Source organism: Erythrolamprus reginae, chromosome 1, assembly GCF_031021105.1.
Source record: "Erythrolamprus reginae isolate rEryReg1 chromosome 1, rEryReg1.hap1, whole genome shotgun sequence".
Classification (NCBI taxonomy): Eukaryota; Metazoa; Chordata; class Lepidosauria; order Squamata; family Dipsadidae; genus Erythrolamprus; species Erythrolamprus reginae.
In genome coordinates, this window is record NC_091950.1 from 160120915 (window position 1) to 160143471 (window position 22557).

General features: G+C 39.9%; 1 protein-coding gene across 4 annotated transcripts in view; it reads left to right on the forward strand.

Moving 5' to 3' along the window:
- The window catches only part of LOC139155638 (kalirin), a 292637-nt gene that overhangs the window by 10316 nt on the left and 259764 nt on the right, over positions 1-22557 (forward strand). For all 4 annotated transcript variants that reach the window (XM_070730868.1, XM_070730921.1, XM_070730856.1 and 1 more), the window contains exon 3: positions 1843-2073. In XM_070730868.1, the coding sequence (XP_070586969.1) occupies positions 1843-2073 (231 nt within the window). The remainder of the gene's footprint in view (positions 1-1842; positions 2074-22557) is intronic.

Here is a 22557-nt window from a genome sequence, read left to right on the forward strand (position 1 = left end):
GGGTTAGGAGCTACATAATTTATATGACGTGTTCATCTGGTTTTTCATTCCATGCTGATAGCCTAGCTAATGGATCTTCTGTATTTCCTCCCCCCCTAGTATTATCAAGTTTCTTATTCTGGAGACGGTGCAATTCATGCTTCTATTTAGAAGTAATTTCATTGTCTTATTCCAGAAACTTCCATATAGGATTGTAGCCTGCAACAGGTTTTACTTAGGGAAGTGTAAAATCTTTTTCAATCTGTCTTATTCAAATAGCAGTTTTAGGAATCCCATGGTGTAAAAATTACTATTACATTGGACATAGTCTTTGGAATTCTCTAATACTATATAGCTTGGAACCATTTGCTCAAGAATGAATTTGCTTGCTTGACATGATCTAGTTCAGAGAGAATGCTGTGGATACCCAACCCATATTTTATACAAATGCAATAAATAAATAAACAAATATCTCCCAAGAAATCAAAAAGGCTAAGAAAATAAATAATCACTTCTGAATTGCCTGCAGAAAATAATCACTGGTGATAAAGCAGTAGTGTTTCATGATAACGATTATCTAGTAAGTATGTAGGGCTGCTACATTTTGCATCAAGGGATATTTTCAAGTAATCCCTGTCTTGGAAATCACAAGAGAATAACCTGCACCTTGTTCTAGATTAAGGGCATAACTGGGACACAAATTTAGCAAAGGATTTCATGTTGAAATAGGAGCCATGAATTCAGAAGAACCCTGAATTTGCAGGTCTGCTCTCTATAGGACAATACACCCCTATCATGACTGAAAGTATGACTGGTTCTTCTAGATCAGTGGTTCCCAACCTTTCTAATGCTGTGACCCCTTAATACAGTTCCTTGTGTTGTGGTGATCCCCAACCATAAGTCTAGCACCCATTCTCCCAACATAGCTTTAAGCTGATTGGCAGGAAGGTCAGAGGGACACCCTCACTGTCTTAGGCGACCCCTGTGAAACAGTCATTTGACCCCAAAAGGGGTCCCGATCCTGAGATTGAGAACCACTGTTCTAGATCCTTTATTTCAAGACATTTTATATGAAAAGGAAGGGAAGAGGGAAGGAGCGAGGGAGGGAGGGAGGGAGGGAGGAAGGAAGGAAATATATGGTTTAGAACTTAATTACATGGGAATTTTCTAGGCTTTGCTTCAGTTCTAATATCTGCTAATTAACTAATTTTTGCTAATTAATTAAATATGGATTCCTCTGAGGCAGCATTTAATGGATGTAGTATTATTATAATACTAATGATTGACATGCAATGGGTTACATAGCAGAAGACACAATTGCTAGAGAATTAGGCTGAATTTCACTTTTAAATGTATGCATGAGAAAGTATTTTGACAATTTAATTTTCTTTTGAGACTTCTACTACTGTATTATATAATAACAAAGTAAACTAAAGAGTATTACATTCTTCCATATGACATTTTCACCATGGCTGCAGGATTTTTTTTTTACAATTATATTTTATTTATAAAAATGTTTTTGGTTTGACTAATGACATCAGGATCTCAGGGGAGACACATTAGAGTGAAAAAAAAATACTTTATTTAAAAACTATAGTGATGTAATACTAAGAGAAAAGCACATTTTTACCAGAAGCAATACAATTGGTTTCCGAGATGAAAGTGCATTTACAAACTATCTACTTCAATCTTAGAAATCATTTATCCAATGCCTTTCAGAGATTCAGTTCTAACAGAATGTACAGAAGCAGCAAAAAAGAGATCCTTCCAAATTATACTTGACTTTTAACGAACAGTTTACAAGCAAAATTAAATGGTACAGTTTTTAGCAGCTTCACTGAAATATCCTCTTGTATCTTCCAGGTAAGTCAGGATGGAAAAGCTTTACTGGATGTCCTGCAACGTCCCTTGAGTCCTGGAAACTCAGAATCCCTCACTGCTACAGCAAATTATTCCAAGGCTGTTCACCAAGTTTTGGATGTGGTCCATGAGGTCTTACATCACCAACGGCGCTTGGAGAGCATCTGGCAACACAGGAAGGTCCGGTTACATCAGCGGCTTCAACTTTGTGTTTTCCAGCAAGATGTTCAGCAGGTAATGTAATTCATGTGCGAAGCAATGATTAAATATAGTCCTGTTTTTTCACAAAATAATGCTCTCCCCATCATAAAAGACAATGCCTATAGACTTTAATCAGTATGATCCAAGGTAATAAGGGAATTCTGGGAGTCGTAGTCCAATACAACTATAGGATGCCTCATCAAGGAAAGAGACAACTTGATTATATTTATTTATTTAAATTATTTATGTATTTCAACTTTTATGCCGCCCAATCTCGAAGGACTCAGGGTGTTTTACAGTGACATAAAAATACAAATACAATACAATAAAAGAAGTCAAATATAAAAGTCTAAAACTATAACTATAAAACTATAAAATTCCAATTAAAACCAACAGTTTAACAATCCAATGAACATACATGCATACCATTCACACAATTTGGCCATGGTAGATATCAATTCATGGTCCCCAGGCCTATCAGCAAAGCCAGATCTTTGCGGCCTTGCGGAAGACCAGTAGGGTGGGAGCAGTACAGATGTTGAGGTGGAATTGATCCCATAGAGCTTCCATATGAGGGCCAATTAAAAAAATATTTTTTTGATAAATACTGTCACATGAAATCACACTGGTTATTCCTTAACTTTGGGAAATAATTTTAGGCCATATCTTTCTAAACCACAGCTTGTGTGTGAAGAAGACATATAAGAGAAAAGTCAAATAAATTATATCTATGAGGACTTATTTCCAGCATTGTATATAGTTACAAAAGAAGTGTATAAAGTGATTTGGAAATTATTGTTTACTTATTCCCAGTATATGAGAACTCTAGGCACACAGCTGTTGAAATTAATACAGTCAAGATTTTGTAAATCCAAAATTACTCAGAGAAATTATAGTGCTGTCACTGGACCTGACTTACTAAATCATGTGTTTTTTGCTCGTAGGGAATATCTAAATTCAATCCATTAGCTTCTGAGTTGGTGCAGTGTTGAATATTATAAGTGAGAACTTCTGCAGGGGAAACAACAATCTATGTATCATGACACCTTCACACAACTTTCATATTTATGCGAAACATGATTCACATTAGTCAATAATGATGCCCATTTTATGACTTTGGTGGCATCATGCCTTGGATGCCATTAATTATTAACCATGGTAATTAATGCACAAACATTTACTATGGGAAAAGATAGTGAATCCTTATATAGAGTCAGAGAAAGTATTTGTCCAATAAAAAAAGTATATGGAGCTTCAGCTAGGGCCAGCCATTGATTCACCTCTTTATTGTTTATTGCTGGTAATCGATATAGTATTTGGAATGCTTATTTGATAACTTCATTTCAAAGTGATGCTTGAGTCTACTTTTTAAATTGGATTTATGTTTATTTATGTGCATGTTTGTTTACTTATTGCATTTACATGGCTGTCCATTTTACAGAGTGACTCTGCCTGGCATACAACAAGGATATAAAATCCTAAACATATTTTAAAAAATCATTACAAGTGATAATTTATATACTGCTAGTTTCAATTAATTGAGTCATGATGGTTGATTTATTATAATTACTTCTTTTTTATTAACTTCACACAGGCATTTAAATATAATTTCATAGTATCTATTGGAAGTTTATTTTCATAGTAAACAAGCACTGCAGAACTTTGGAGGAAAGGATTTGAACAGGTCCTGTCTAGTTTAGCCAAACTAGCCAAGCTTAGTCACATGCCTTGCTCCCCAGCCACAAACTTGTCACGTTGCTCACTCAGTTTGTGCCGGCATGGCAACTCCTTCTTCAGCTCCTGACCTGGTGATGGACATATGATGGCCTTAAACTTCTCAAAAGAATGCTTTGTGGCTAGATCTGCTCCCACATGAAATCACCCCTCCCAATTTCCCATAAACATCAGTCCTTTTACTGATAGTGTGGCAAGCCATTGATTTATGTGCAATTTGTGTGAGATTAGAATTGCCCCCACCCTCCTCACTTTTCGTAAGCTTCTTAAAACCCACCTCTGCCGTCAGGCATGGGGGAATTGAGATTCTTTCTCCCTTAGGCCTTTACAATTTATGCATGGTATGTTTTGTATGTATGTTTGGTTTTATAATAAGGGTTTTTAATTGTTTTACTATTGGATTGTCACATGTTGTTTTATCACTGTTGTTAGCCGCCCCGAGTTCACGGAGAGGGGCGGCATACAAATCCAATAAATAAATAAAATAAATAAATAAATTTATCACCAATTTCTGCTATGGCTTGACACTTAGCATAGGCTAGCCAAGCCTAGGAAGTTCTGGTAAGTTCATTAGAGCTCACAACAAATATTGAGTCACCTAATTCAGCTTACTGTCTGCTTCAGCACAATATTTAATTATAGTCAATACTGGATATTAGAAAAAAATAATATTTCCTGTGATTTTGTTCTGATTCAGATTTTTCCTACTGCAAATCTAGGAGTGAGTTGATTCAGGTGATTAGGACACTGGGCTGATGATTGGCAGTTCACATTCAAGACCCAGTTGCTGCTATGTGGGGGGGTGGGGTGAGTTCTTGTCACTCACTCCATCAATTGCCAACCCAGCAGTTCAAAAGGAGGTGATCACAAATAGATGGGTACCACTTTGGCGGGCAACTTCACAGGAACACAAAAGGACCCCCAAACTGGGTGTCCCCCTCAGGCAATGATGATTCTTTCACCAAAGTGCTTCCAACACAGAAATATAGTATAATGTAAACTTAACATTGGATTGTCAATTATATTGTATAAGCAGAACAGCTTAAGCATACAAATATTTTTGAAGTCTGAATTATGTTTCAGATTTCAGGGTTCCCTCTTTGGATTTAAGATATAGAAAACTGTCAAACGAGATATAATGTGATTTCTGATTTCCTATTCTATTTCTTATTTTGGTCTTAAGTAGCTTACATTCTTCCTCAAGGTGGATATAGAATCCAGGAATGGGTATTATTATTATTATTATTATTATTATTATTATTATTATTACTACTATTTATTAGATTTGTATGCCGCCCCTCTCCATAGACTCGGGGTGGCTCACAACAATAACAAAGACTATGTAAGAACAAATAATTTAAAAAACACTAAAACCCCCATTATTAAAAGCAAGCATACACACAAACATACCATGTATAAACTGTATAGGCCCGGGGGAGATGTCTCAGTTCCTGCATGCCTGACGGCAGAGATGGGTCTTAAGAACTTTACGAAAGGCAAGGAGGGTGGGAGCAGTTCTGATCTCCGGGGGGAGCTGGTTCCAGAGGGTCAGGGCCGCCACAGAGAAGGCTCTTCTCCTGGGTCCCGCCAAACGACATTGTTTAGTCGACGGGACCCAGAGAAGGCCAACTCTGTGGGACATATCTGCTCTGGGATTGGACTGAGTCCATCAAAAGCTGGAAGTCCCTCCCTTGTTGCTATGCTTGACAGCTTTTTCACTCAGTCGCTCAGCAAGGAGTCTCATAGTTTGCTTTTTGGTCTACAAGACTGCAATACAAAAGTACTAGCATTTTATTTTAAATCAGGATCCCCAACCAGTGGCCTGTGAGGGATTTGCAACTGGGCTACGGAAATGCATGCACATACATCCTCACTTGTCTGAGTAGTGGGAGAATGTGCACATTCCGTTTAAATGAGCAGCAGGTGGGTGTGAATGCCGCTTGCGCAAATGGAGCTGTGCACACTCACTGGCCTGCCGTTCGCTCAGCACCATGCCCTCTCTGACCCCTCTCCCTTTGCTGGTCCACGAAGTTGGAAACATTGGGAGACTCTGTTTTAAAGGTTGCTGTGTAAAAGTTATGATAAAATATTTCTGAACTGTTTTGAGCACTTGAAGCTTAGTAGAATAGAATAGAATAGAATAGAATTTTATTGGCCAAGTGTGATTGGACACACAAGGAATTTGTCTTGGTGCATATGCTCTCAGCATACATAAAATAAAATATACATTTGTCAAGAATCATGTGGTACAACACTTAATGATTGTCATAGGGGTCAAATAAGCAATGAAGAAGCAGTATTAATAAAAATCTTAGGATATAAGCAACAAGTTACAGTCATACAGTCAACATGGGAGGAAATGGGTGATAGGAATGATGAGAAAAACTAGTAGAATAGAAGTACAGATTTAGTAGAAAGTCTGACAGTGTTGAGGGAATTATTTGTTTAGTAGAGTGATGGCGTTCGGAAAAAAACTGTTCTTGTGTCTAGTTGTCTTGGTGTGCAGTGCTCTGTAGTGACATTTTGAGGGTGGGAGTTGAAACAGTTTGTGTCCAGGATGTGAGGGGTCAGTAAATATTTTCCCCGCCCTCTTTTTGACTCGTGCAGTATACAGGTCCTCAATGGAAGGCAGGTTGGCAGCAATTGCTTTTTCTGCAGTTCTGATTATCCTCTGAAGTCTGTGTCGGTCCTGTTGGGTTGCAGCACCAAACCAGACAGTTATAGAGATGCAGATGACAGACTCAATGATTCCTCCGTAGAACTGTATCAGCAGCTCCTTGGGCAGTTTGAGCTTCCTGAGCTGGCGCAGAAAGAACATTATTTGTTGTGCTTTTTTGATGATGTTTTTGATGTTAGGTGACCATTTTAGGTCATACTATTATAATATATTACACATTGTTCCCACTATGAGAATTTTTAAAACTATCACTGCTGCCTTATAGTAACCCCTTTCCTATTCTTAACTGTCTTCCCTTCCCTTACTATTAGCAACTAGGTGTTCACGTGTGGTAGTGCATATGCTAAGCCAATATGTAACAGTAAAGCCAATATTGATTCAACAAACCTGGCAACCATGTCTTTAATCCTTTCTAAATGAAGAAAATTTCCCTTGTTTCTCTAGAATGCGGTGACAGATGTTTGTATTTTCAATTACTATATTGATTCAATTCTAAGACCTTCACACTAATCTTGTAATAACATATTCGTGTCTTTGTAGACATAAATGTCAGAATGTACATTACAATTCATATTGCTTCAGATTTCTGCCCCTGGCTTAACATCTACATCTACACAGATGTCTATGTTATAGTAGTAGCAGCTTTAAGACCAAAAGAGTCAATCTGCCATTCATTTTTCAGATATTGTACATCAGAGTTTTATTGTCAACATACATTGATGCAGGGTGCTGGACAGGGGTGGGTTCTAACTTAACTTGCTGCTGGCTCACTTTCTCTTGCACCACGTGGAGCATTGTGCATTGTGTGGGTGTGCCACGTGGACATGTATGTGCAGTGCCAAAATTTCAGCAAAAAAATAGCAAATAAAAAAGAGGTCGAAAACAGTATGGTGGTACATGTGCAGTGCCAAAAACTTAGCTTCTGTGCATGTACAGAAGCAAAACCTAGGAAAAAATAACAACCCCCCCCCTCCAAAAGATGGGATCCACAAACCAGCACCGACAGAATTGGTTTTATGATGTCAACACCAGTATACTACCGGTTCTATATGAACCGGAAGGAACCCACCACTGGTGCTGGATCAGTTCTTTTAAGATGCATATCAATTGCATATTTTGTTCCTGTGCCATGGCATCCTTCCTCCTCTGCAGGTAGAGTTAGAAATAATCAAAGGAAGCAGGTTTATTTAAATCTCCATTTGTGGATACTTAAATTGCTCTGAAATGGCTCCTTTTCTCCCCAGCTGCTGTTTCAACTGCTTGAGTTGTTGGAGAAATCAATTCTAGCCAGTAACGTAGGAGAAGATGTCTAGGGTCATTATCTCCTCTCCCCTTAAGCTGTTCCTCTGATCTCTTCCCTTCGTTTCTATAGCCTTTCACTACAACTTAAATTCTTTTCAAGAATGTGGGGAGTTTGTTCCCTTTCTAGCGACAGTTTTTCCTCATTCACTCAAACTGCCTTTCTTTGTCCACTGCTAAGAATACCCTTCCTTAAACTAATTGTCAGCTGTCTGATTCCTTGCCTCTCTTTAGAATGTCCAAAAACTGTAGCAAAAGAAAGCAAAGGTGCCAATAGTAATAGGTGCCTTGGAAGCAATCCCAGAACAACTGGAGCACCTCTTGAACACTATCGGCATTGACAAAATCAACACCAGTCAATTGCAAAAGGCAACTTTACTTGGAACAGCTTATCTCCTGCAATGAGACCTTTAATCCTATCAAACAGCATCCAGCTACCCTGGGACATTAGGTGGATAAAAATACCAGACCCAGTCTAAACATCTGGGTGACTGTGCAACAGACCATAATAGTCATACATTATTTTTTATTTAACGGGAACAAAATTAACAGATCGCTTTTTTTTTCATTTTGCCCATTCTTCTTTTAATTGCTCTATTGCTCCAGAGCTGATCAGAGACCCTCATCATAATTGTGGTGGTCTGGAGGTTCTGGAGGATAACCATTGTAACCATTTGTAGTATCTCAGGGACCGCCTTCTGCTGCACAAATCCTAGCGACCAGTTAGGTCCTACAGAATGGCTCTTCTCTGGGTCCCGTCAACTAAACAATGCCGCTTGGCAGGACCCAGGGGAAGAGCCTTCTCTGTGGTGGCCCCGGCCCTCTGGAACCAACTCCCCCAGAGATTAGAATTGCCCCCACCCTCCTTGCCTTTCATAAGCTACTTAAAACCCACCTCTGCCACCAGGCATGGGGGAATTGAGATACCCTTTCCCCTTAGGCCTTTACAATTTTATGCATGGTATGTATGTATGTCTGTTTGGTTTTTATTATAATGGGTTAATTGTTTTTAGTATTGGATTATTATTATATGCTGTCTTATTATTGCTGTTAGCCGGCCCGAGTCTCCGGAGAGGGGCGGCATACAAATCCAATAAGTAAGTAAGTAAGTAAGTAAGTAAGTAAGTAAGTAAGTAAGTAAGTAAGTAAGTAAGTAAGTAAGTAGTGGGCCAATTTATAGTGGACCAATTAAAAAGCTTCCTTCTTGGCCAGATAGAGGGAGCACTGGTTGACTCAACCACAAATCTCTTTCTTTTCAGTGTTATGGTGATGGGGCATGTCTCACATCACCTTAAAATGGTTTGTTGCAGTTGAGGAGGTAAAATTGATCATTGCAAGGATATACCCTTATATGAGTTTATTCTTCAAATAATACAATCAAGCTTATATATAAACTGCCTAAACTGAATAATTTCATTTTTATGTACTGAAAAATTCCACAGGATATTTTGGCAGAGCACATTATTAACCGTCCATTTAAATAATTTGATTTGAACTTTCATAGTAAAGTAGCCTGAAATTGTAATTTTCATCTCCTTCCCACAGTTGCTAATCAGAACAAATTACACCCCTTCATGCTTTAAAGCTGTTCTAATTAGAGAATAACAATCACTTTCTTTAAAAACAAAAAATCTGTGTATCAAGCTGCATGGTGATGATCTTTTAAAATAAAAATTTGTAATGCAGATTTATTTCAATGTAAAATTGTGATCCCTTCACTATGAGGGGAAATTATGTTCTGGTATTTTCGGCTTGCAAACCAAATGAGGACTATTTAGGACAAACTTTATAAAATTAGGTGTGGTAGGAAGAAAGCCAATAGGATGTATTATTTCTGTAGCTCTGTGTCATGATATTAAAATTTGGGGCTCTTTACGAAGCTTAATCGTGGAAGATTCAAGACTGGTAAACAAAAGACCTTGTTACACACTGTATAGTTTAATTATTTATTTTTTATAATATACATTCTGCTCAACCTGCAGACTCCAAATAACTCATATATCCTCTCACAAATATAAATTTATTTATTTATTTATTTATTTATTTATTTATTTATTTATTTATTTATTGATTGATTGATTTGATTTGATTTGATTTGATTTGATTTGATTTGATTTGATTTGATTTGATTTGATTTGATTTGTATGCCGCCCCTTTCCATAGACTCGGGGCGGCTCACAACACAATAAAAACAGTTTATAACAAATCTAATAATTTACAATATAAAATATTTAAAAAAACCATTATTAAACAGACATACACACAAGCATACCATACATAAATTGTATAGGCCCGGGGGAGATATCTCAGTTCACCCATGCCTGACGACAAAGGTGGGTTTTAAGGAGTTTGCGAAAGGCGAGGAGGGTAGGGGCAGTTCTAATCTCTGGGGGGAGCTGGTTCCAGAAAGTCGGGGCCGCCACGGAGAAGGCTCTTCCCCTGGGGCCCGCCAACCGACATTGTTTAGTTGACGGGACCCGGAGAAGGCCCACTCTGTGGGACCTAATCAGTCACTGGGATTCGTGCGGCAGAAGGCGGTCTTGGAGATATTCTGGTCCGATGCCATGAAGGGCTTTAAAGGTCATAACCAACACTTTGAATTGTGACTGGAAATTGATTGGCAACCAATGCAGACTGCGGGAGTGTTGGTGTGACATGGGCATACCGAGGGAAGCCCATGACTGCTCTCGCAGCTGCATTCTGCACAATCTGAAGTTTCCGAACACTTTTCAAAGGTAGCCCCATGTAGAGAGCATTACAGTAGTCAAGCCTCGAGGTGATGAGGTCATGAGTGACTGTAAGTAGTGAGTCCCGGTCCAAATAGGGCCGCAACTGGTGCACCAGGCAAACCTGGGCATACTCTCATAAATATAATTTTTGAAAGAAATGGAGGAACAACAAATTTTATTAAAACTTAATTTAAAACAATACTGTAATGGTTTCAGAAAAGCCAAACGCTTGGTGAAATAACAGCATGTTGACTATTCTCCTAATGTCTAATAAGAGTGGCTGAGCTGGTTCGGACATCGATACCTTGGAGGGGTTGACTATTCCAGAGTGATGGTTTAATCATGGGACAAGCCAGCTTCCACAAAAACCAGCTCAAGAGAAAAGTCAAGTCTTTTTCACCCTTACTACTTTACCTCTAAGGATTCCTCATCACCCTCATTAGGTCCTGTGCAAAATCTATTGGGCATCAAATATTTTCAGCAGTTTTGATCATTTGCAGCGTAATTCACATGAAATGAGGTTGATCTTGGAAAACTTGGCACTAAATACTTAAGGAAGATCTTAAGGCTATCAATGTCCCTTGGAATGATGCCGAAGACCTCTAAGGATTGTTAAGGAGAAAATTCTTCCATTTTTCTAACTGTTTATTGAGGCAAAGGAGAGCATAGGTTTATTTTTCCCGATAAAGCAGGATTGTGCCTAAGTTCTAATATGGGGTGATTTACAAATCATTCTCCTCTCTGGCATCTTCTGAGGATAATTGTTGGGAGGGGAATCATAAGATTTACAGTCTTCTTGCTAGAGGAGTAAATGGAAAATTTGAAAGAGACTTCTCCTGCCTTCTGTGCTGGATGGGGAAATGCTCCCACACAAGAACAGACCTTAAATCTGGCACAAATCTGACCTCAAATCTATTCAGATTTCAGTAAGAGTTGATAAATTTTAGCAATGTTCATTTGTACATAATGCAGTCCCATATACCACCTTACAGTTCCATTTGTCTTTCATTTAAGTTAAAACCTGTTCTTAATTGTATGTGAGAACTACAAAAGTCTTGGGGGTTTTTTTGATGTACTACCCCTATACATACAGTCCTTGATTTATTACCCTAACAGAGCCCATATTTTTAATTGAAAGTCACTGTAATTGTTAAGCAAGGCACCCATGTGACCAGCTCTGTACAATTGCCATCTGAGCTCTCCCAACTGACGTTTTTAAGTGATTGTATGGACCATTAAGCAACCACACAGTTGTTCCTCAACAGGGTGATGGAGGCCTAGCATCCACAGGCACATGGAAATCTGGCAGGGGTTGGGAAGCATTGGTCAGCTAGCCCATGTCTCCCTGTCCCACCCCGAGGTCCACTTACCTTTCCATTGCCTTGCTCCATCTTAACTTATTCTTGGGATGGTTTGGAAGGCTCCTTCTCCAAATCACATTGTGAAAACGTTGTGCATTTGACTTTCCTTCTCTGGAGAAGGAATAGCTAGCAAAGCTGGCTCAGTATATCCCAGGGCTGAGGCTCAGAGGCTTTAGCACTTTATCCTCTGGGATCCAACTGTTTCGTTAGCCTCCTTCTCCTATCCCGATGAGAAAATGCTTGCAAAGGCAGCATTCTGAAAGCCTCTGCTCTGCTTGTGGCCACATGGACTGTAGCTGTGCCAAAAAATGAACATTGACCTTCTCCATATTGGGGAGCATTGCAAATTGCAGATGCAACTAAGCCTAGTAATTTAGCCTACACTTTTCTTCTTTTCTTGAGAGCATTATTTGAAAGCTTGGCTAAAACTATGGGGGTCAATAGGGATTGGTATTTGTGCATGGTCTACTGAAGACTATGATTTATTGTAGACTAGAATAAATGAATAGAAAATGAATTCAAGGAAGTTATAAAAAAGAAAACAGAGCAGATATGCAAAATGAAAGCTAAGTTGAACTGAGAATGAAGATGTTGTGGAGTAGAGTTAATGAATATATGCAGGAGGGAGAAGAGGTAGTTTAATTATAAAGAAGAGGTCTAAAGTATATGTCAAAAAGTATTGATCAGTGTCATCCAGTCAATAGGATAGTTGCATTGGAGTTGCATACTCCAATGAATGGTGATAATGTTGGAACTAGAGGTGAATCTTTTGAAAAGCATGTTAAACATGCTGAGTTAATGTGATATGGAGAAAAGTTATACTCTGTTAGGTTTCTTTCTTTGTTCATTCATGTCAGGAGCAGCACAATTAAAATTAAGGGATACTGTATGACAATATGACATAAAATATAAAATACAAAATAATATCATTCCCTTAGGTAGCATAGACAGATGAATAGGACAGTATGGAAAGATACGGTAAAAGGTGTTAGTGTAAGATAGCTTTAATTTGGTTTTTCATTTAATTCTGGCCTTTAATTTATTTTGTTCACTTTTCCTTTTTGTGGGTCTGCATAATATTGTTTATCTCCATAGGAATAGCATGATTGCATTAATATATCATTCACCATCATCAGGCTGAAGTTCCAATCTTTGTGTTGTTGTAAAATGTAAAACTCAGAACAATCTACATACATATACCCGTGAAAATTTACGAAAACAAATATATATATATATATATCAAAATTAAGGTTCTGCTAGATTCCTCTTTTTTTTAGAGGAGGAGGAGGAGGAAGAGGAGGAGGAGGAGGGGAGGAGCTGGTTTTCATGTGGAAAAATATATGAATATCTTATTTGAACATTTGGGGTTAGCATCTTGGCCAGTGGGTGGAAAGTCACTCTCGTAATCTCAGAACAAAGTAGAGCATAAAAATATCACCATGATATAATGTGACAAATTTGTTGAACACAAAGTTCTGTGTCTTTGGATGCTGTTCTGTGTCTTTGGATGCTTGTACCATTTGGCCCACACTAATATCTTAAATCAACATGGGAATTCTAAACCAACCAATTTCTCTGCAAAAACAAAAGATTCTCATAGAATCTCTTCAACTCTTTCATTGCAGAGGAAGCAGTAGGCATGATTATACAGTATGTCGATGCAAACAACATTCTTTACATCTTGCTGTGCAGGAAAAAGTACATTTATTCCGTTATTTTTAGCACTTTGAGCCACCTAAAATTTGAATGCTTTTCTCTTTGTAATGATAACTTCCATTTTAAAATATCTAATACTTCATTCTACTACATTAAATAGTCAATCTACCCTTAATAAATATAATAATTGAAGCTGACTGGGGATTTATTTATTTAGTTGGTTAGGTATTATGTACCTAACCAACAAATTAGAACTTAATCAAGAGAAAAATCAAGATTGGGGTTTTTTAAAGCAACGTGGCAGAAGGGGTCAAAGTAATTCAGATTGTTTCATGGTGATGAAATAACCCATGACAATAAAATAAAAAGTGTTTTAAGAAATAAAACAATACATATATTACAATACATATACTGACAGCAGCAAGAATAGCTTACGCACAGAATTGGAAAGTAGAAAGTAGCCCTTCAGAAAGTATGATAATCAAAAAAGTAATGGATTGTGCAGAGACGATAGGGAATATTATATGGTATGGGGGAAATGGTATCATTGGTTAAAAATATAAATAATAAGTAGATTTATACTATATGTATGTAATCTTAATTTATGTGAAATTTAAATGTAAATATTAATGTTATATATAATGTATGAACCGAGGTGGCGCAGCAGGTAGAATGCAGTACTGCAGGCCACTAAAGCTGACTAGATCTCTAGGTCAGTGGTTCAAATCTCATCACTGGCTCAATGTTGACTCAGCCTTCCATCCTTCCAAGGTGGGTAAATGAGGACCCAGTTTGTGGGGGCAATATGCTGGCTCTGTTAAAAAGTGCTGTAGAAACATGTTGTAAGCCGCCCGGAGTCTAAGGAGAAGGGCGGCATCAAAAAATTGAATAAATAAAACTAAATAAATAAATAAAAATAAAATAAATAATGTAAATGAGATGGAAAATACATATGAAGATAACCAAATAGATGTTTTAGGATTGAGAAAATTGGATATTAAAGGGTTTTTTAAATGTTAAAAAGTTTAATAAACAATTTTTTTTAAAAAAAGACTGATTTAAAACTAGATGAATATTAATAGCACTCATTACATCCTAATATGTCATTCCATATTTGTATAGTGGTTAATAATAAGTTTGTGCACAGAACCGCTTTTGAAAGATACACATACACATGTACGTATATGTCAGAAAACAAACAAACATACATACAGCATATTAACACTGAGAAGAGCGGAGCTTTGAAGGGAGGAGAGAACGAGGAGAGATGGGACCGAGAGGCGAAGGTGATGCTGGTTGGAGGTGCTGCTGCTGCTGGAAATGACTCTCCCCCCCATGAACTAAGGACGCTTGTGAGCTGCTTGGTGGGAGCGCCCAAGCGTCGGAGGCTCTACTGGGTGAAAAGACCTGCATGGAAAGATTAGACTGGATATTGCTGTCGAGGAGGAGGAGGTGGTGGCCCGTGAGAGGAATGTGGAGACTGGGGGAGATGTCGAAGCGATATCGAGGTGGAAAAGAGAGTTCTTGGAGGCCATGCAGTGGGGTCTGGCAGACAGAGAACTGGAAGTGTCGCTCAGAAATCAGCGATGTCATCGGAGGCCACCGAGGAGTGACCAGTGAGGGGCGAGGGTCCTATGAGAGCCAAGAGACTGGTGATGGAACTGAGGGACTGAGAAGAGACCTGGGAGACATCATAGTGCTAGAAAAAGGGGTGACTAATATCAAGAAGAGATCCTTCCTTTTAACCAGGTTGAGATATTCTCCTGGGACCCTGAACATTGTTATAATCCAGAACTTCCAATTAAGAACTAATTAAGAATTTAACACTATCTTATTGCTGACTAATTTCTGATATTTATATATATATATATATATATATATATATATATATATATATATATATATATATTTATAGTTTTTAAATTTTAGATAAATTTAGATATTTTTTTCTTATTGTATTTTAAATAATCTATTTAATCTATTTTAATTATTACTAATTTAATTCATCTTAATATTATTGGGGTTTTTTTTAATGAATGGATGACTGGGGTGTATGTAATATTGTGCATGGAGTGAATGATTGGTATGAGTGTGATGGTTGGGGTGGGTGGGAGCACTGTATGAATGAGAAAATTGGAAATAGTATGAATGATGGATTTGGCCCACCTGACGCCAGAGAGGCGGGAGGAGCGGGGGCACTAATCTCTGGGGTGACAGAGGGTCAGAATATCCCGGTGTTGCTGGGGAGGGGCAGATATGGCAGGGGCCACAGAGTTAGCCGTTCCAGGGGAACGAGGCATCGTTGCTTAATAACGATCCCTTGTTCTGGCTCTGTGAGCTCAACCTTGGGTACTGGTGATGAGTGTAATTCTGGCCCTGGGCTCAGGTTGCTGCTGCTTAATGCCAGGTCGGTGGTAAACAAAGCTCTCCTCATCCGGGATTTTATCCTGGATGAGGAGGCCGACCTGGCATGTATTACTGAAACCTGGCTGGGCCCAGAGGGAGGAGTTCCTCTCTCTGAAATTTGCCCAGCTGGGTTTCAGATATGGCATCAACCTCGACCCCAGGGAAGCGGGGGAGGAGTGGCTATTGTAGCCAGGGAGAGCCTTTGCCTACATAGACTCATTGCTCCGGAGATTGCGGGTTGCGAGTCTCTCTTGATGAAGTTGGACTTAGGGGTTCAGGTGGGCTTGTTTCTCGCGTACCTGCCTCCCAGCTGCGTGTCAAAAGCCCTGCCTGTGCTGCTCGAGGAGGTAGCCGGGTTGGCGGTGGAGTTCCCCAGACTTATTGTCTTGGGGGACTTCAACCTGCCATCACTCGGCAAAGCCTTTGGACTGGCACAGGAGTTCATGGCCACCATAACAGCCATGGACCTGACTCAAGTAATACAGGGTCCGACGCACGAGGGAGGGCACGCACCCGACATGGTATTCCTCTCTGAGCAACTGAGCAATGGTCTGAGACTAAGGGGCTTAGAAGTATTGCCTTTGTCATGGTCAGACTATTTTCTACTACGGCTTGACTTCCTGGCTCCAATCCTTCCCCGCAGGGAGGCGGAACCAATTAAGATGTTCCGCCCCAGACACCTGATGGACCCAGAGGGCTTTCAGACGGCGCTTGGGGTTATTCCAGATGCACTCGTCCACAGTTCGGCGGAGTCTCTTGCGGAAGCCTGGAACAAGGCTGCAGCGGAGGCTCTTGATCGGATTGCACCTTTGCGACCTCTCTGTGGCGCTAGACCCCGTAGAGCTCCATGGTTCAACGAGGAGCTCCGGGAGTTGAAACGCCAGAAGAGACGTCTAGAGAAGCGATGGAGGAAGAGTAAGTCGGAATCTGATCGAACACTTGTAAGAGCTTTTATTAAGACTTACAAAGTGGCGCTCAAGGCGGCAAGGTGCGCGTATCATGCCGCCTTGATTGCATCAGCGGAATCCCGCCCGGCCGCTCTGTTTAGGGTGATTCGCTCCCTTCTTAATCAGAGGGGAGTTGGGGAGCCCTTACAGAGTAGTGCCGAAGATTTTAACACATTTTTCGCTGATAAAATCGCTCAGATCTGGGCGGACCTCGACTCCAATTGGAAAACAGAGTCGGCTGACAACAAGTCAGTTGAGGTGACTGGGGCACGTACTTGTCCATCTGTCTGGGAAGAGTTTGATCTGGTGACACCTGATGAAGTGGACAAGGCCATGGGAGCTGTGAGTTCCGCCACCTGTTTACTGGATCCGTGTCCCTCCTGGCTGGTTTCGGCCAGCAGAGAGGTGTCACGGAGCTGGGTCCAGGAGATTATCAACGCTTCCTTGGGGAGGGGATCCTTCCCATCATCCTATAAAGAGGCACTCGTGCGCCCCCTCCTCAAGAAGCCTTCCCTGGACCCAGCCGTACTTAATAACTACCGGCCAGTCTTCAACCTTCCCTTTATGGGGAAGGTTGTCGAGAAGGTGGTGGCACTCCAGCTCCAGCGATCCTTGGAATAAGCCGATTATCTAGGTCCCCAGCAGTCGGGTTTCAGGCCCAGTTACAGCACGGAAACTGCTTTGGTCGCATTGATGGATGATCTCTGGCGGGCCCGGGACAGGGGTTTATCCTCTGTCCTGGTGCTTCTTGACCTCTCAGCGGCTTTCGATACCATCGACCATGGTATCCTTCTGCACCGGCTAGAGGGGTTGGGGGTGGGAGGCACTGTTCTCCAGTGGTTCTCCTCCTACCTCTCCGGTCGGTCGCAGTCGGTGTTAGTGGGGGGTCAGAGGTCGACTCCGAGGTCTCTCCCTTGTGGGGTGCCTCAGGGGTCGGTCCTCTCCCCACTGCTATTTAATATCTACATGAAACCGCTGGGTGAGATCATCCAAGGGCATGGGGTGAGGTATCATCAGTATGCTGATGATACCCAGCTTTACATCTCCAACCCACGTCCAGTCAACGAAGCAGTGGAAGTGATGTGCCGGTGTCTGGAGGCTGTTGGGGCCTGGATGGGTGTCAACAGACTCAAACTCAACCTGGATAAGACGGAGTGGCTGTGGGTTTTGCCTCCCAAGGACAATTCCATCTGTCCTTCCATTACCCTGGGGGGGGAATTATTGACCCCCTCGGAGAGGGTCCGCAACTTGGGCGTCCTCCTCGATCCACAGCTCACATTAGAGAACCATCTTTCAGCTGTGGCGAGGGGGGCATTTGCCCAGGTTCGCCTGGTGCACCAGTTGCGACCCTATCTGGACCGGGACTCACTGCTCACAGTCACTCATGCCCTCATCACCTCGAGGTTCGACTACTGTAATGCTCTCTACATGGGGCTACCTTTGAAAAGTGTTCGGAAACTTCAGATCGTGCAGAATGCAGCTGCGAGAGCAGTCATGGGCCTACCTAGGTATGCCCATGTTTCACCAACACTCCGCAGTCTGCATTGGTTGCCGATCAACTTCCGGTCACAATTCAAAGTGTTGGTTATGACCTTTAAAGCCGTTCATGGCACTGGACCAGAATATCTCCGAGACCGCCTGCTGCCGCACGAATCCCAGCGACCAATTAGGTCCCACAGAGTGGGCCTTCTCTGGGTCCCGTCAACTAAACAATGTCGGTTGGTGGGCCCCAGGGGAAGAGCCTTCTCTGTGGCGGCCCCGGCCCTCTGGAACCAACTCCCCCCAGAGATTAGAACTGCCCCTACTCTCCTTGCCTTTCGTAAGCTCCTTAAGACCCACCTGTGTCGTCAGGCATGGGGGAACTGAGACATCTCCCCCGGGCATATACAATTTATGAATGGTATGTGTGTATGTATGTGTGTTTAGAAAATGGGGTTTTTAAAATGTTTTTAGTAGAAATTTAGATTTGTTGTAAATTGTTTTTTCACTTTGTTGTGAGCCGCCCCGAGTCTGCGTAGAGGGGTGGCATACAAATATAAATAAATAAATAAATAAATAAATAAATAAATAAACAAACAAACAAACAAACAAACAAACAAACACACGTGTACGTATCAATACACATAGTTATACAAACCAAATAGCACAGACAATTTTTAGCAGATGAATATATTTTAGAGTCTTTGTATGGTTTTGTTGTTTCAGATATCTTGCTTCTTACTGCAACGTTAGATTCCTAACAATTAGAATAATACACCTAGAATTCAGCAGTGGATTGCTCCTGGTTCGGCTTGGTTCTGTGAACTGGTAGTGCAAGTGGTGGGAGGCTCCGCCTATCCACCCAGGATGCTTCTGTGCAGATGTGTTGCATGTGAGCGTGCTCACAAACTGGTAGCAAAGGGGTTTTAGAACCTATACAGTACTGCTTGATTTAAACAAATCCAATCCCAGATATTGAGTATGAGAACTAAACTGAGCTCACTGTTTAAAATGAATTCCTACTGTAGATATATCTCTCCTCTCCTCCCTCCCTCTCTCTCTCCCTCCCTCCCTCCCACCTCTCTCTCCATTTCACCCATATAATTAGAAAACAGTGGTTGGTTTTGTTTCTGCTTTTGTAACATGTTTGGTTAATGTTTTTTAATGCTTTAAGCTTTAGGAAGCTCCATAGAGTTGTAGGATAAAACTATTAATTGTACAGCAGAAATAAAATTTATACAGAAATGAAACATGCAGATTGAATTGCTGAGTTTTAGTACCTCCCTACAGAAAGACCCCGAGGATGTTTCTTGACTCAATGTTGGCGAGAGAATAAAAGGAAATGATGAAGTCTTGCAATTGCCTCTGCATTTAATTTTATTCCATAATTTCATTCTGTTGAACAAACAGTGATCAATAAATTTGCAAGTTGCTCTTTCCTTTAAGGAGAAAACAAACTGTCTGTTCTGTTTTCATAGTCTCGAGCATTTATTATGCATGTGAGAAAAATTCCTAAATATTATAATGGAAAGGAGGAAGACACAGTATTTGGAAAGTACTTGAAACAGCTCTTGGATTACATCCTTTATATTTTCTAGTACAAGTAGTCCTCAAGTTATAGCAGCACTGTTTAGTGAGTGTTCAGAGTTACAACGGTGCTGAAAAAAATGACTTACGACTGTTTTTCACACTTATGACCATTGCAATCCCCAAAGTCAATTGATCAAAATTTGGATGCTTGGCAACTAGTTCATATTTATGACAGTTGCAGTGGTCCAGGGTCATTCGATCCCCTTTTGCAAACTTCTGACAAGCAAAGTCAATGGGGAGCAAGATTCACTTAACGACCATGTTACTAGTTTAACAACTTCAGCGATTCATTTAACAACTGTGGCAAGAACGATTATAAAATGGGACAAAGTTCACTTAAGAACCGTCTTGCTTAGCAACAGAAATTTTGGGCTCAATTATGTTCATAAGTCAAGGACTATCCATACTTGCAGAATGACACATGTATATTTTTGAAGACCTCATTGGGGAAAAGGGGACCTTAAAGGTTGCATTTGTAAGTGGGCAGTTGGTAAAGAAGGCAGAGAAAATGTGTCTGCTACCATAAAAATGTAATCACCTTCATGGCAAAGACTCTGGAGGTACCCTCTGTTTTTAGTTTTTACCTATTTTTGTTTTAATTCAACGAGGCTATGTTTCACACATGGCACAGTGGTGAAAGTTTTTACTTTTTCATTTTTAATAAGAAATGAGGAAAAGGCACAAATATTAACTTCACTATATCACTGGTGACAGCATAATTTAAGTTTATTAACAAAACATGTACAAACATAGTATAATATATTTTAGTATTAATTGTTTTTATGGTTGCTCTTTGCCCATTACTGATTTAGGATGGGCAGCTATACAAATTAAAGAAATAAATACATAGATTAAAAAGCAGGGGGAAGTGGCATGGAAGAAAGACAAATCAAAGAAACCTTACATAATGATTCCATAGGACATGAATCCTGAATGAAGAAGACCATGAACGCTACACTTAGCATCCATATATTAAAAAATGCAGTAATAAAGAGAGGAATGGTAAATTCAACCTTGTCTGGAAAATCTAAGCAGATTTATAATACATCTCAGAAATAGATTAAATTTCCCAGGATCATTGTGGCAGACATAAGAACAGTGAAAGCCAGCCTGAAGCTTGTTTCTTAGAAGTAAAGGAATTTGATGAGAGACAGAGAGAGAGAGAGAGGGGGGGAGAGAGAGAGAGAGAGAGGGAGAGAGAGAGAGAATCATGATATGGCAGCAGAATGATGATATAGATTAGTATGAATGTTTTTCTCTGGAATGCCTAGGGAAGAATTACCGCAATCACTTGGATTGCTTGGCTGGTTATGAAAGACTTCAGATGAAAAGGTTTGTAAAGGAGAGATGTGGTATTGGTAAGCTAATCATTTCTGCTGAAATGGACAGAAATCCTGTGGACCAACACATAATTGTTTTCAATTGCCTCAGTGGCAGTCAGTTGATTTCCATGACATAATTGATTTATTTCCAGTTGAATTAGTTTATTCTTCTATTATAAAGACAAGGCCTAGTGATATTCATGTGTACCAGTGCTACTCTTGTACAAATGCCAAAACATCTGCTAGTAGCCATGTTAAGAAAGTTGAAGTTTGACAAGAAATACCAGCTGTTCTATTATCTGGCTAATTCTGCTAGTGCCTAAAAGAGAAAAAGATGCATGTAAATATTATGAAATTTTAATTTTGTTTTCCACTAATATTGTGCACACATACAATGTGACTGTTGTACACACCAAATATATACATCTTCCATTCCTTTTTTTTTTAGAGTAAGCATTGTTAAATAAATTGAAGAAAAGAAGAAAGAAGACATGGGCAAAAGGAACTAAAGGCAGGGATAAAGGAAAAAAGATAAAGAATTCTAACTAAATCCAGTCTGGCCCACAGTGGATCCTATAACTGATTCCAATTTATATTAAGATCAACCATTTATTTTATCCACATCCATATAGTAGTCATTCCTTCTTGACCAACACATACTTTTCAGAAATCTGTTCTTGCTGCATTTAACTTACCGTTATGCTTTTACTGATACAAAGTAGGCAGAAGTACTTCTTACACACAGACACTTTCACTTCCTTCAACACCAATTCATTCCTCACAACAATCACCTATTAACTGCCAGCAGAAGAATATTTCAGTGGGAGGGAGGCACAGCATAATAGGCTCTTCTCCAGGACCCACCTACCAAATTTATTTGGCAGAAGGGATACGAAGTATGCCTCTTTTGCAGGAACTAACAGGATAATCTCATTGGGGTGAGATGGCTTCTCAGAAGCCCTGGAATATCAGAACACTGTCCCCAAATAAAATTAGCTTTCAACTAAATTTTAAGCCTCTCCAATAAAAATATTCCCTTAAATTAAAAAAATAGTATACTTAAATTTCAGTAAAGCATTTGACAAAGTAGACTACAACCTATTTCTTGATGTGGGATAGACAGCATCACCACTGGATGGATTTGTAACTGGCTGACAAATCACACTCAGTGTATAGATCTCAATGTAATTACACCTACATGGAAGGAATAAGCAGTGAGGTGTCCCAGAGTTCCAATTTAGGCCCAACACTCTTCAATATCTTCATAAACAATTTAGATGAGGGAATAGAAGATAATTTGTAGATGACATTAAGCTA